The sequence below is a fragment of the Ambystoma mexicanum genome, chromosome 4q (assembly GCF_040938575.1).
Source record: "Ambystoma mexicanum isolate Mex_15411 chromosome 4q, UKY_AmexF1_1, whole genome shotgun sequence".
Classification (NCBI taxonomy): domain Eukaryota; kingdom Metazoa; phylum Chordata; class Amphibia; order Caudata; family Ambystomatidae; genus Ambystoma; species Ambystoma mexicanum.
The window spans coordinates 1,266,481,925-1,266,497,173 of record NC_090928.1 but is presented as its reverse complement, the minus strand read 5'-3'; the positions used below and the strand labels follow the sequence as shown (position 1 = coordinate 1,266,497,173).

The 15,249-nt window shown below is 48.6% G+C and overlaps 1 protein-coding gene across 3 annotated transcripts in view; it reads left to right on the top strand.

The window, feature by feature from the left end:
- CUL9 (cullin 9) overlaps window positions 1-15,249 on the top strand; it is a 1,917,728-nt gene that overhangs the window by 1,213,930 nt on the left and 688,549 nt on the right. For all 3 annotated transcript variants that reach the window (XM_069608881.1, XM_069608880.1, XM_069608879.1), the window contains exons 25-26: window positions 2,720-2,954; window positions 15,018-15,189. In XM_069608881.1, the coding sequence (XP_069464982.1) occupies window positions 2,720-2,954; window positions 15,018-15,189 (407 nt within the window). The remainder of the gene's footprint in view (window positions 1-2,719; window positions 2,955-15,017; window positions 15,190-15,249) is intronic.

Sequence of the window (15,249 nt, the reverse complement as noted above, 5' to 3'; positions counted from 1 at the left end):
GCTCAATATTGAATACTTTGTCCCACGACCTACGGTCGTCTAGTCTCCAGACTACTTTTCGACGACTGCCTTGTGGACATCCTGCCGCCGAAGACTACCATGACTGCTCGTCGACTGGTGAACTGATGGACATCTGTCGACCGCATGGCCTCGGCCCTTCCGGCCAGGCCCTTACAGTAGGGAGAGTGGGGCCCTGGATTTATTCTTTTTCAAGAATGTCTTTTTGCCTTCTCTTTCCCTATCTGGTCTGGCTGCCTTCACCCTCTGCTTTGGAGAGGACGGATGCCTTTTAACTTTTGTCTGTCGTGTAACAGCAAATGCCTGTGGAAGGACTCCCATTGCCATTACAATCGGGGGTTACCCCGTGACCACGACGAGCGCTCATGCAAGTCCTGCAAGCTCTTTCATACCAAGACATTAAAAGACAGGCTAACTAAATGGTGGGCGGCCTATGCGATGCAGGCCGAAAACCATTCCCGCATTGGCGCAGTCGCTTCGCATTACCAGGAATCCATCGGCAGCCATGGCTCTGAACTCGAAGCCATTGACCTTTCGGTGGAACCTACAGGCTCCCCAAGGCCCGGCCCTGACAGACAGGCCACCGGCTCTGTTATGGGGAGTTTACATCCCGGTGAGAGGGGTACACACGCACCACAGAGTACCAAACACATAACCCCCAAGGCATCCTCGACGGAAGCGTCGAAGAAGCACGTAACGCCAACAGGGCTATCGAAAAACCTTCACAGCGCCTTCTGAAACTTGTGGTTCAGCGTCCTCCACGCAACCTCATTCGTGGCATGCGACTGGGCATTCCTCTACAAAGAGCGTTCACCCCAAAAAGCATACGGTCACCAGAACGCCATCCAAGGGCACACTAGTGCCTAAGGCTTTGGTGGAATCGACCACTGCGATGGCGCCATCAGGTACGTCGAAACCTGCCATTCAGCTGCCAAAAATCCACGAGAGTCTTGCAGCTATTATTTCGCCCACTACTGAACACAAGGGAACCCCCTCTCATTGAGAGGAGTATTCCGAAGCCCCCAGCCTCTCTCGAAGGCCTTATTAGGGAAATCTCCCCCATCAAGACAAACTTTTCCACATCCAGACACTTCATCTTCCCTATCGACTAGCGAGAGATTTGAAAATGATATCGACAAAATGAACCAATTTATTAATTTCTCTAAAAATACATTACTCCTAAGAGACCTAGGGAAGAGGACTCCTGCCCCATTCCACAAAAATTAACGAAACTCGTTTATCTGTACAAAGCTAACAGGAGGATATCCTAGATGGCTCTGAACCTCAAGAAACCAATGAGGATGTAGATCCTTTTGCGCAGGACATAGGGGAACAAGACCCAGATTGGGATCAGGATCAGTCAAGGCATCAGGGCCCTTGGCTGTTGCCTACACACACCCCCTCGACCCGGACATCATTTGTCTAGACCCTCCTTCTTCGTCTGCACAAAAAGTTTTGTCACCTTTAGATTATCAAATGTTGTACTCTTACGTCCCATCCCCTTTCCTCCATACTGCATGGGCGTCCCTCGCTAGGGACGGGAGACAGAACCTTTTTTACCATAAAAATCTTCTCCTTTAAATTTAGAGGCGCACAGGCGCGGCCCAGGGAGCATGTGCTCCCCTGACTCCACCCACCAAAAGAATAGTTTCTATAACTCCATCAATCTTTTTCTTCACAGTACTCCTGAAGATGACTTGAAAACAGACTGTGTCCATTTTAGTCTTCCTGATCTTAGTGGTATGCATGTTTACAGGAAGGAGTATTACATTAGCATTCAGTAGTGCTTTCAGATTGTTTCTCAGCAGACTTTATAGATTTTGTGGACTCAAGGGAAAGAGGGATAGGGAGTTCCATCATGGAACTGGAGTCCTTGTTCCAATGAAGGGAGTCTCTCCCTGTGAGGACCCATTTTCTGCTACTCCTAGGGGAATGTTGCATAGTGGGCTCACCACCTGCCCAGCCTCACGGGGAAGCTCCCACCTCCAACCCCCCACAACCCCCAAAGAGTTGAGAAGTGGTGTGATCCCATGAATCGTCACCGATCCCTCCTCGGGAGAAGTGTGCCTTGGTTGCTTAACCACATTTACCCAAGGAGGGCTTCGGACACGTGGAAAGTATTGCCAGCTTGCTTAGATCTGTGTGGTCATGTGGTGTGTTGAACGCAAGTCTCGGGAAATGTTCTGATGCCTTACATGGTTGGATCATTAATGGAGCCACAGATTATTTCACTGAGGGTGGAAGGATAGTGCTGCTGAGGTGGCTTCAGTTTGCACTTTTTCCACTTCCCAGTGTGTACAAACCCATAATTAAAACCAAAAGGTTTTATTTCCCAATGAGGGTCTAGTGATGAGCTTGTTAGGTTGATGGATGACAGACCTCTTAATGTTTCACCTTCAACCACCTCCTCACTAGTCTGATAAAACATTTGCAATATAGGACCTCCATGGCCTCTTCCTAATTCCACTAGGTTGGAGGGTAGTTTGAACAGAAAGGTGTAATTACTTGTGAGTTGTAGACTAATGTCTCGGATGCATTCAGGCTTGAAGAATGGACAGCAGTCGGGGTGTAAAGTGGCTATGCCTTGTGGTCTATTGTCTTGCGTGTCTGTGTACTTACTGTCCAGGGACCATCTCTAAGTTCAGGCGTATGCTGACATAGAGTAGGGTGCTAAAGCTGCCCTTCATGTTGTGTGTTTCAGATACTATCTTGGCGATCGCCTCCTGGCACAGGGCAGGGTCTGGTTGGAGAGGGCGGTTATTGATCAGATTGGCCTGTGCTTCCCAAACCGCTTCCCACAGCAGATGTTGAAAAACCTGACTGAGTCAGAGGAGCTTCAGCAGGAGTTCCACCTTTTCCAACTGCAGCAGCTGGACAAGAGGCTGCTGGATGAGGAGGATGAGGAGCTGGCAGTTAATGATATGGAGGATGAGGAGGTAAGAGCCAAGAAGCAAAGAACTGTGTTTTGTGTAACATGTAGCCTTCTAATGATGTGAGGTTTTCTCATAGTGCTCACTGATGGGTACCTCTAGCGCTGTAACAATAGCTTTAGTTACCAATGTAATGGCACTCCTTTATGAATGTCGGGAGGAGGAAGGGCTGACATGCCCTCTGGGAGAGGCAAGCTCTTACCCCATGAGCTATCCAACCAGATCAAGGGCTGATTGTGCGCTTTACTAGAGATGGGGTTGTTTCAGCTGTCTGGGTGAGCCTTAGCCTTGGCCTAGCACGTGCTATTTCACTCTGTATAATCCTCAAAGCTGTGATAATTTGACATTGGGCCACGAGTAAAGTTATGTTCATTATGTTGCCCAATTTACCAAAGGCTCTTCCTTGCCTTCTCTGCAGCTACTTGTTTAGTCAGTCAGGGTCATAGGTGTTCAAGGCTGTGCTTGGGCAGTAAACACAAATATTGCTTCTCAACTGACTTAAACTAATTGAAATCATTGCTGGAATAGGAAACCACCCTTTAATCCCAGAGCAATGAGATGTTCGTTGTCTACTGCCCAAATATTTCTGGGTGTGTTGGAGTAGGTGCTATTTCTTTGTAAGCAACACCCAATTCAAGAACATGGCCCATCTAGGATTAAACTTTAATGTGCATTAGAAAACATATACTAACTGTGAAATTACATGCTGCACACCCCAGTTGCCCATGGATTTTACAACAAAATGAGCACACAACCACATGCGCTGGGGTGAAATTCTTATTGCTGAAAACACAGATTTCAAGAATTGCCTAGAAGAATGTTGTAATCTAAAGTCAGTGGTTCTTTACCTTTGACCTTTCTCATATGCAAAACAGTTGCATTTGTTGATTGCTGCCATGCTCTTAGAGGAATGAAGCTTAAGAGAGTGAAATCAAACATTAGAAGACATTTCTAATGAAATGTCTTTTACTGAGCTTTTGATTGCGATCACGGGTGTTAAACAGTGTCCGTTTCCCTCACAGAATGCGCACTGCTGCTTCTGCCTTAACTCTGGTGTGTCACAGATGGCCTAAAAATATGCCAACTCCCAGAGATGGGTCAAGTTTCTGTTTTTAATACTTTCTTTTTTAAACTAGTGTGAAAGCCCATGTACACGGGCCAAAGTGAGTGAGGAGGGACATTTCGTAAGGCAACAGCTCCCTCTGATGGTAACATAACACGAAGTGGGCAGCCTCTACTGCGCATGACTGCATCAGACACACACACACACATCTGGCATTTTATTATATTGTATTGTACGGAATGAACATTGTACAATTATGGAGGAATATCAACAAGCACAAGTCATATTTCAAACAGTACCATATACGTACAAGATACATAAAGGGTAACATACAGGTCTATACATCCATATTATTCCCAGCAGGTATTGCCATAGAGTTCCTGACAATCGTCTATTTGTGTTGTACATGTCTACAGTAACCATGATGTAAGAATGACCATTGAGTATTATTATAAAGCCGGAAGTATCTATATGCATATCTACAGCAATGCAGGCTAAGCCGTCTCAGAAGGACAAAGACTATGCAATAGACTATGCAGTCCAGAAGCAATGATAACGACAAATAAGCAGCCATCAGTAATGAAGTAAAATATATATGTATCTGCAATAACATCTTGCCCCTAAATAAATTCCATCACCCCTACTGTAACTCTGCTGCATGACAAATATGTTCGAAAAGGAGACCAGTAATCCCCCGGACGTGCCGATGCTGTCACTTGCTCCCTATATGTATCCTCCTAATCATTACACCAGATCCATCTACTACAGGGGTACGTTGAGACCACCAGGTCTCGGGAGGATAGCTCAGGGGCAACGTGTTCGCCTTGGAAGCAAGGTGACACAGAGCACCACAGGTTCGATACCCAGGTCCGCGCTTAGAAACCTCTGGGTATTGGGCGCTTTATAAATAACACATCATATCATGTAAATATCCACAAAACGTTTTTTTATCAAAAGAGCTATACCTAAGAATTTGTGGTCATATCAGAGATTTGCGAGTGAGGACTAGCAAAAATATTTGAGGCGTAAACGGTATATCACAATTAGAAACATCTGTAAGGATTTTCTGAATTTTTAACCAGTACCACGCTACCTCGGGCAGTTCCAGGCCATATGCCAATCTGCGTCTTGTAATTTACATCGCGGGCAGGTTGGGTTAAACCTTTTGATTTTTTGGGGGGGTTATGTATGCTTGGTGTATGGAATTAAAGTGAACTAGTTTTGTAATTCATAGATACTTTCCTAGTTTGTTATATATATTTCCAGTCAGCATCTTCAATGCAATTAACAAATGAATGTTCCAACCTCCATCTGGCTTTCCTAGCTATACCCCTTTGACATCCCTTAACCATGCAGTATAGCCTAGACTCGGCAAAATCTCAAACTGTTGCCACTTAAACCTAGCCCGACCCAGGTTTCGACCAATTGTGCAAAAACTGCTTACTGACAACTGCCTTGCAGCGTCACCACAGAAGTCAAATTGGAGCACTGGAGCAGACTACCACTCTCTCCTATGGGCTTGTATATCGATCATTAAGTTGGTAGTCTTTCCCAGGTTTGTATCCATTTTTCGAGGGGATTGTGTCCTCCGACGTATTCCACATCTATGACAATAATCACCACAGCTGTGCTGCTTCAGATGACGTTGATACACTGTCCTTGAAGGGCATCCGTCGAGGGTCCACATCACCGGATGTTGTATAAAGGACGCATGGCGCCCGTAGCCTCAGTTCCGTTTTTTCCGTGAAGGTGTTCGCCTCGGAATCTTGGCGCACTCGATTCTTCTACTTCGTTTGTGCAAGTTTGAGAATGTCTTCGTCCTCTTCTACCCTGAAGGCTTCAAAAAGTGTTGTGACTGCGGAGCTAAAATGTCCATTACGGACCCGCACGACGTCTGTCTCTGGTGCCTCGGTGAGAGCCACGCGACCGACGACTGCGATGACTCGAAGGCCTTGCGGGAGTGGAAGAAGAAATTGACAGTAGGTAAAGTTTCTAAACCCCATAAATCGAGATCTGCTGGGCTTTCGACAGACGATTCGAGGGATGACTCTCCGGGTCGGCATAAATCCAGGGGGGGTCTCGGTCTCGGAGTGGGTCCCGCCATTTCTCTGCTTCTTCTAGGCACTCTAGGAAGCGCCGTCACTGGTCGCCTTCCCCGTCCTCGTCAGAGGACTCCGCCAGACGGCGGGTGGCTTGTCCCAACAAGCATTCATCACCGGCGAATGGGACGCGTTCCGCAAGGAGATGATGGCGATTTTCGAATCGCAGGGCACTGTTCCATCCACACCTTCGAGAGAAGCCGGCAGGGAACGAGCTAGAGCCGCCGCTCGCATTTCTTCGGGCTCGGGCGGTTGGCGCGATCATCGGGAGCCGTCGAGGTCCCGATCAGACAAGGTTGATCACTATGGCCGTGCCTGGTCCAGATCCCGGTCCTCGACGCCCTCGAGACCGTTGGAGCCTGTGAGGCCTTCGTAGGCATTGGCGCTGTCGGCGCCATGTCCGTCGAGGGACTCTCTCGAGGCTCTGGCTCCGAGGAAGTCGTCTGCGCCGAGACCGTCGAAGGACACGCTCTGGGTTCTGGCCTCGAAGCTGTTGTCGAAGTCGTCGGCGCCTCGGTCGACGCAGATTCCATTGAGGAGGATTTACCGGAGGTGCCCCGGAGGGCCGTGGAAACTCAGAGGAAGGGCCTCAGTAAATCAGTGAGGCCTGTGTTTGAGCCTTTTTCTGTACCCTCATCCAGAATGGATTTATTCCAGCCTTTGGATTACATCTCAGAGGTGCAAGAAGGGTCAGATGAGGAGGGGGTTGTAACTCCTGAGGTTCCTGATGACCTGTTGTCTGGTCACAGCCAGATGGAAGACCTATGTCAGTCCTTAAATGATGCCAGTGGTCTGGACACCTCTCCGGAGGTTGAGTTTGGCAGGCCTGAGCCTGGTACACACGCGGAGTCCTTGTACAGGCGTCTCATGTCGAGGGTGACTGAGTACTTGGGGTGGTCTGCTCCACCTGTGGATTTTCTGCATGATGACCTGACTGATATATTGGACCAGGGTCCACCCACTGACCCGGTGCTGCCATTTCATATGGCATTACAAAGAAGGGTGGCGGCGGCTTGGACTGCTCCGGAGAGTCTCCCGGCAGAGAATAAGTCGCTACCGAAAAAATACTGTCCAGCCAGTGGCATCCCCTGCTACTTGTCTACGCACCCCACTCCAGAGAGTTTGGTGGTGCAGGCGGCTACGGCCCCAGCAAAGCAGGCTGCGTACCCTACCATCCCTCCAGATATGGACGACAAGCGCTTTGATGGTTGGACGAAGAAAGTATTTTCATCTGGAGGTATGGCTTTAAAGGCAGCCAACTCTGTTTGTGCCTTGGCAAGATTCACTCCCACTCTGTGGAATTGTGTATCTATTGCGGCTGAACATATTCCTGGGTGGGAGGAATGGGATGCTTTTCGGGCCCTCGTGCAGAATGGCAAGGATGCCATGTGTGAAACCATTCAGTCGGGTCTGGACGTGGCAGACTGTGTCAGCCGGTCCATGGCAGCGAGCACCATGATGCGCAGGTTTGCGTGGTTTCGGAAGTCGGGGTTTGCTCCTGATGTGCAGTCCCGGCTTCTCAACATGCCATTTGATGGTGTCCATCTTTTTGGCAGCAAGGATGACGAGAGCCTTGAGAGGTTGCAGACCTCCAAAGCTGCAGCGAAGTCGTTGAGCTCTGCAGTACTTCATCCTCCGCCTTTTCGTCCTAGGGGATAGCAATGGAGGGGAGGTTCTTTTCAATACTAGTCTTCCTTTGGTAGATCGAGGGGAGCTGCCAGTCAAAGGGGCCAACGTAGGAGTACCAGAGGTGGAAAACAAGGTACTCGAGGTGCCAAAGCCGCTCGGGCAGTTGCCTCTTTGCCCTCAGGCACTGCGGCAACCGCTTCTACTCCGTCATGAGGCCATGTCCCATGGTTCGCCGTTTGGGGGAAGGCTGGCGCAGCATCTTGTAGAATGGTGTGCCATTACTTCAGATGTGTGGGTTCTGGAGATCATAGCCCACAGCTACTGTCTTCCTTTCCGGCAGAGGCCTCACGACAATCCACCGGGGAAGCTCTCTTTGAAGAGTCTGGATCCGCTCCTTGCGCAGGAAATCAAATCCCTTCTGGAGAAAGTAGACATAGAACTGGTGCCTGTAGAGGAGAGGAACAAGGGATGGTATTCCCCATATTTTTTTATCCTGAAAAAAAGACGGGGGATTGAGACCCATCATGGACTTGCGTGGTTTGAGCAAGCTCCTCAGGAAGGACAAGTTCAAGATGGTTACTCTCTCTCAAGTCCTTCATGCTCTTCAACTTCAGGACTAGTTGGTGTCTCTCGACCTCAAGGATGCTTACTTTTATGTGCCGATTCATCCCAAGCACAGGAAGTACCTGAGGTTCGCGGTTGGCGACTCGCATTTTCAGTTTCGGGTCCTGCCTTTCGGATTCCCCTCCGCCCGAGGGTCACAGGAAAGGGGGGGATTCACGTCTACCCCTTCCTGGACGATTGGTTGATCAGGGCACGCTCTCCCGAGCAAGCCCTGCATCATCTGTCCGTCACCTGCCACTCCCTTCACAAGCTGGGCTTCTCCCTCAACTTAAAGATGTCTCATTTGACACCTACCCAGCGGCTCCAGTACATCGGAGCAGTGCTCGACACATCCCTGGGGCACTGTTCGCCTTCGCAGGTGAGGGCTCATCACATTTTGCAGATGGTGGACAAGTTTCAACGTGCCTAGAGTCTCCCGGCGTTCGAGTTCTTGAGGTTGCTCGGCCTCATGGAATCCTGCATTCTATTGGTGCCAGAGGCCAGGCTTCGGATGAGATCTCTGCAGTGGGCTCTCAAGATGCAGTGGTCGCAGTCCGCCAGCAGGATGTCGGATCCCGTTCAGGTGCTGCCCTCGGTCGCCCAGGATCTTCTGTGGTGGGCCGTCGAAAGCAATCTGATGAAGGGAGCACCATTTTGGCTACCCTGGCCGGAGGTGACGATCGTGACAGACGCATCCCTCACGGGGTGGGGAGCTCATGCCAACGAGTTGACAGTCAGCGGTCATTGGTCTCCGTCGGATTCCAGACTCCACATCAATCTGTTAAAGCTGCAGGTTGTCAGGCTAGCCCTGAATGCTTTTCTGCCGTCTGTGCAGGGTTAGAATCTCCTGATTATGACGGACAATACAGTGGCCATGCACTACCTCAACAAAAAAGGGGGGCAGGGTCACTTCCACTGTGCAGAGAGGCAATGCAGCTCTGGTTCCAGGCCATCCAGCAGGAAATTTCGATCGCGGCGGTTCATCTGGCCGGCGACAAAAACGCGGCGGCGGACGCTCTGAGCAGTGGGAGCTGGCTCAGAAAGTTCTCTTGGAGATCTTCGCCCTTGGGGGGACCCCACAAGTGGATCTCTTCGCCACCAGTGACAACCGGAAGTGCGAAAGATTCTGTTCGCAGGAATTTCCTCTAAGAGGAACCTTGGGGGACGTGTTCATAGGGGAGTGGTCCTTCCCACTGCTGTACGCATTTCCTCCAGTCCCCGTCATTCCGCAAGTGTTGCGGAGGTTATGGAGGTTCGGTTCCCGAATGATCCTCATTGCTCCGACATGGGCCAGAGGGCGTGGTACCCGGACCTTCTTGACATGTCTATCTGCCCTCCACACCGTCCTCCCTATCAAGACGATCTGCTCTCACGGGAGGGGAGTCGGGTTCTCCATCCAGAGGTCAAGTCTCTCAGCCTTCATGCTTGCTATCTGAAAGGTTGAGGTATAAGGATTGGGACCTCCCTGAAGACGTGATGGAGGTGTTGCTTTCGGCCAGAAGGCCAGCAACTAAATCCCAGTACCGTTGCTGTTGGAGAAAGTTCTGCTCCTGGTGCAGGGTTAAGAATGTGGATCCTTTTCAATGTTCAATTCCTGTGGTTCTGTCTTTTTTGCTTTCATTAGCTCACAGGGGCCTGCAAGTGGGTACCATTAAAGGTTACCTGGCGGTGCTGTCAATATTTAAGCGCTCGTCTGAGGAGTGTTCTTATTTTAAGATTCCTTTGATTTCTCAGTTTCGGAAAGGACTAACTAATGTGTTTCCTCCGTCACCTTTCCAAGTGCCAGGGTGGGATTTGAACTTAGTTCTAAAATTCCTAATGGGAGCTCCGTTTGATCCCTTACATTCTTGTCCATTGAGACTGTTGACATTTAAGACTGTATTTTTAGTTGCGGTTACTTCCGCTCGCAGAGTGATTGAGTTGCAGGCACTTTCCGCGAAGCCACCTTTCACGGTGTTCCATAAAGACAGGGTTGTCCTTAGGGTTCGTCCTTCTTTTCTTCCGAAGTTTGTGTCGGAATTTCATTTGAGCCAGAAGGTAATTCTTCTGGCGTTCTATCCTCCTCCGCATCCTGTTAAGGAAGAGGAGAGGCTCCATAGGTTGGATCCTAGGAGAGCTTTGAGCTTCTATCTCTCACGGATGTCCCAGGTCAGAGTGGACGATCAGCTATTTGTGGGATACGCTGGAAGGCGTTTAGGGCAATCTGTTTCTAAGCAGACCTTGTCAAGATGGATCATTTTGACGATCTCTGAATGCTACCGTTTGGCAGGAAAGGACCGTCCAGTAGGCTTACGGGCTCATTCCACTAGGGGTGTGACTGCCTCCACTGCTCTGCAGAGGGGTGTTCCCATTCGTAATATTGGTGAAGCAGTCACATGGGCCTCTGTCCATACTTTTGTAAAACACTATTCCCTGGACTCCATCCATGGGCAAGATTTGGCCTTTGGTAAGGTGGTCCTCTATTCAGCAATTTGATTAGGCATTCTAAGATTCTAAATTCTTTTTCCCACCTCCATACTTTGGTACTGCTTTGGGAGTCTGTCATAGATGTGGAATACGTCGGAGGACACAATCCCCTCGAAGAACAAGTTACTTTCTTACCTGGTAACGTTCTTCCGATGGGATGTTCCTCCGACGTATTCCACATCGCACCCTCCCAGCCTGCCCCTCTACAGAATTTCTTATGCGATTGCAGATTAAGTTTCCGCAAGGCTATCTGCAGTTATACTGGCAGGAGATTGGTGCCACACGTTCTTGGTAAACAACTACAACGGAGGCTACGGGCGCCGTGCGTCCTATATATAACATCCGGTGACGTCGACCCTCGACGGAGGTCCTCGAGGGCAGCGTATCAACGTCATCGATGCAGGATGCCTACGCCGGAACAAAATCTCCGAGGCAGCACAGCTGTGGTGATTCCTGTCATAGATGTGGAATACGTCACAGAAACATCCCATCGAACGAACGTTACCAGGTAAGAAAGTAACTTGTTCTTTTAAATGTTACATTCAGGCTGCCCAAGTCATAGTTTGATAGAATATCTACCATGTTTACTAAATTTACCTGGGCAGGCAGACAACCTAGAGGGGCCTGGACAGATCTTACACTCCTGTTAGGCAGAAACCTGTGCAGTTCCCTTAGGGACCACTGCAAAACATTTAGGACTACAGGTGGTTGGCAGTAAACCCAATTGGTAGCAGTCTGTACCACCCAGATTTACCTGGTAGCTGTGGCTTAGCAGTCAGACTTCTCTCAAGATGAGTTAGGCAATATATAGAGTATACACAATAGGTACAGAGATACAGTAGCACAAGCAAACACTGACCAGCGCTTTGGTGTAAAAGTAAATAATTATTTATTTAAAGACACACTTGTAAATTACACTAGCACAAAGAGAGGTAAATAAATTCAACACACAGTCACTCATATATATATATATATATATATATATATATATATATATATATATATATATACACAACCCTAATTACTTATTAGACAAGTCTTAATGAGAAACACCACTTATTTTCAGACAGAGGTGAGCGCTTAACATAAGATGGCACTCTAATAAGTTATTAATAAGGGAGGGAAAAAGGCAGAGTTATGAAAGCACACAAATTTCAATACTTTTCAAAGAACCACAGTGGGTCAGGTTGGGCAAAGTCTACTGGAGAGCAAGGAAGTTCAAATGCCAGGCCCACTCTTAGAGAGAGCAAGCAAAATGTGTCCAGGATCACACAGTGGGGTTAGGCCCAAAGAGTCTTTGTAAATAGTTTGCAAAAAGATTGAGATCAAGTCAGGAAAAGTTAGTTAACAGGTCCCAGGCTAACCCAGGTTAGAAAGTCGAGGATTTACTGTCACCCCGAACGATCAGTCGCAAGGGAAGCCAGGTGGGACACAGTACCTGAAAGTGGGAAGAACGCTCCAGCGGGGGCAGTTGTGCCCGGCAGCGGGTGCAAGTCGGTGTTTCGTCCAGAGGAAGAGGAGGTCTCGACCAGGAGGAAAGCTGAAGGTCGTTGCGCTGCCAGGGAAGAAACCAGCCGCAGAGTTTCCCGGTTACAAGGTACCACCCTTTTCTTTGCAGTAGTGGTAAACCGTGGTATTCCGGTTGCCGGGGTGCTTGGCACGGGCAAAGCGGCCACGAGATGGACCAGGAAGTCGAAAAGACGGGCAAACTGGTTATCCCCACCAGTCAAAGGAAGAAGACTCTCTGGACTGGAGATCTCCTCTGTCGTCGGGAAAAGTGGTGAGACTGTTCAGCAGGGCTCCACCAGTGGTTTTGTCGTTGCAGGTCGGCTCGGCTTCTCCCTCCTCGGATTCTTTAGGTCCTGTGGCGACTTCTGAAGTTGCAGTCCCCAAAGCCCTGCTTTTATGCAGAAAACCCCCATTCATTCAGCCTAGCTGTCACTCAAACATGCTAAGTGGTAAGCCGAGCGGCTCACCACTTGGGCCAATCACACAAGAGTGCGACTTGAGTTGCCGAGGAACCTCAGTCCAGGGTGCCTAAACCCCCACCCACACCCCATGTGGTACCCAGACAGAGTGACACCACTTTTGGAGGCTTCTGTGGAGAAACCCGCCAAAAAGTGGAACAAAGGGCTCGACTTGGGTTGGAGTCACAGAAGCGAAGACAAACACCATTTTGGAACCAATATTCGGCAAAAAATAACAACCAGTGAATTTATATTAATTTAATAAACCGGCGGTATGTCCGAGGCCATTTTAAAAAGTGGTAGCCACGAACAATGGGAAAATCCCATAGGAATATATTTGCGGTCGAATATAAAAAGTAGTATCCACTGCCACCAGCCAAAACTCGGTCGGGGTAACTGGACAATGCCCCCTCGAACAACAGACCCCGGGGCAATCGAATTGCCCCGACCAGTACGTCCACAATAGGATGGTTTGTACTGGTTCTGTTCACAATTTGAGACTAGTAAAGCCAATGGTGACTTTACATGCCCTGGGAGACAGTAGTCAGTCCCAGGGTATGGAGTCTATGTTTGGGGGTTGCTACGACACCCCTGGGTTGCGGCACGGAGGGTGCTGTGTAACCCATATACCAAAAACACATGAAGCCCAATGGGGTAAAGGACCCCATAGCCCATAAAACACATCCAAAGTCAAAGGAACACCTCAAATCATGTCTAAGAGTGGGAGGAAAAGAGTCTCACTCTTAGCAGGAGAAAAAAATAAACCCCAAAAATCCAGCAAAGCTGCTGTGGGACGCACTAGGTTTGGGAAATTAGCCTTTACAGAGAATTCTCCCTAAACTCCCCTTTGAGGAGGACTGACTGACGGTCCCTGACTTTGAAGCTTATTACTTTGTTGCTTAGGCAAGTCATATTAAGCGTTGGTACAATATGACACTATACGGGCAGCATGTAGCCTTGGAGATGACCATAGTAATGCCACACAGGCTTACAGCGGAGCTATTTGGCAGACAGCACGTATCGCATACAAAATTAAATAATCTTCACACTGCACATGCTTCAGTGCATTAGGTTCACATGCGGTATGATCAACCCAAGCAGCTGGAGGTGGAATTCTTCAAAAGTGGTGTGCCGAGCTTGGACCCTATCCAATCTTGTGCAGGGAGCTGGCTCCAATCTTTATTGGGAGAGTGTGTGATTGGTCAGGGAAGGTGAATTTATTTCGGCTCAGATTTCTAGAGATATGGGAGGCATGATCCTTAAATGACAATGATTTATGGTAGGGTTAAAGGGGATATCAGTGCTCTGCTGGGTACATTCCCGTCATTACCACAACCATCGGACATGCTCCAATTCCTTGTAACTAAAGTTCAAGGGTTTTTATTTAGATTTGTGGCAGGGCGCTGAAGGATGTCCCTCATTCAAGGGAGCGATTGCCTCCCTAGCCCAGGTGTCCTTACTCCCCAGGTTAGTACCTAGAGCTAATTAACCCCATTATCTATATTCAATCTTTCTGTCGATTAGGGCCTGAAGGCTATCTCATTATTTATCTAAGCTCCCTCCCAGGAATTCCTAGGCTGGACCTATATATATATATATATATATATATATATATATATATATATATATATATATATATATATATATATATATATACATATCAATGTTTGTTCTAAAGTGTTTATACCTTCCACATACTCACAGCCCACTTCTTCCTCTCACAAACTAGAGCTTGTTTCCCTGTCTCAGTGCTCTTCTCCCTCTACTTTCCTTCTTCCAGTTCGACCCTTCCTTCTCTCCTAGCACTTCTTTCTACTTTGAGACCCTCCAGTGTCTTTTTCTCCTTCTCTCCACTACCTCCACCATGTTACCCCTCCTACTCTCCTACGTACCACTCTTGTCACACTACTACGACTCCCCTCTACACATTACTACTACTACTCCTCCCCTCTCCACACCACCACTACTACTCTCCCCACCACACTCCCATCTCCATACCACTACTTCTCTTCCTCTCTGCACCACGCTGCCCTCTCCGCACTACTACTGCTCTCACCTCGCCACATCCCCACTCCTAACACTATTCTTCCCTCTCCACACTACTACTCCAGTCCACCTTCTACATCGTCATTCTCCTTTACTCTCAATCACTTGGTTATGTTTGAGTCAGTTCTCAGTACTGCAGCTGCATCTACCTCTTTGAAGTGCCTTACCTTTCTCTTGTTGCCACCTTTCTATCTAGATGATGGAGGACCTGCTGCCGGACTCGGAGGAAGAGTCGGACGTGAAAGTGCTTGCACTCTCGCCACGCTGTTGGACCATATCACCTCTCTGCCACATGCAGGATCCCAGTAAATACTTTCCAGCATCTCTCAGCAATTACCTGGAAAGGTTTGCAGACTTTTACACCAAAAGTGAGTTTTGTCAAATCACAAGAACAAAAAAGATGAGGCTGTGTAAGTCAATGAGCAAAA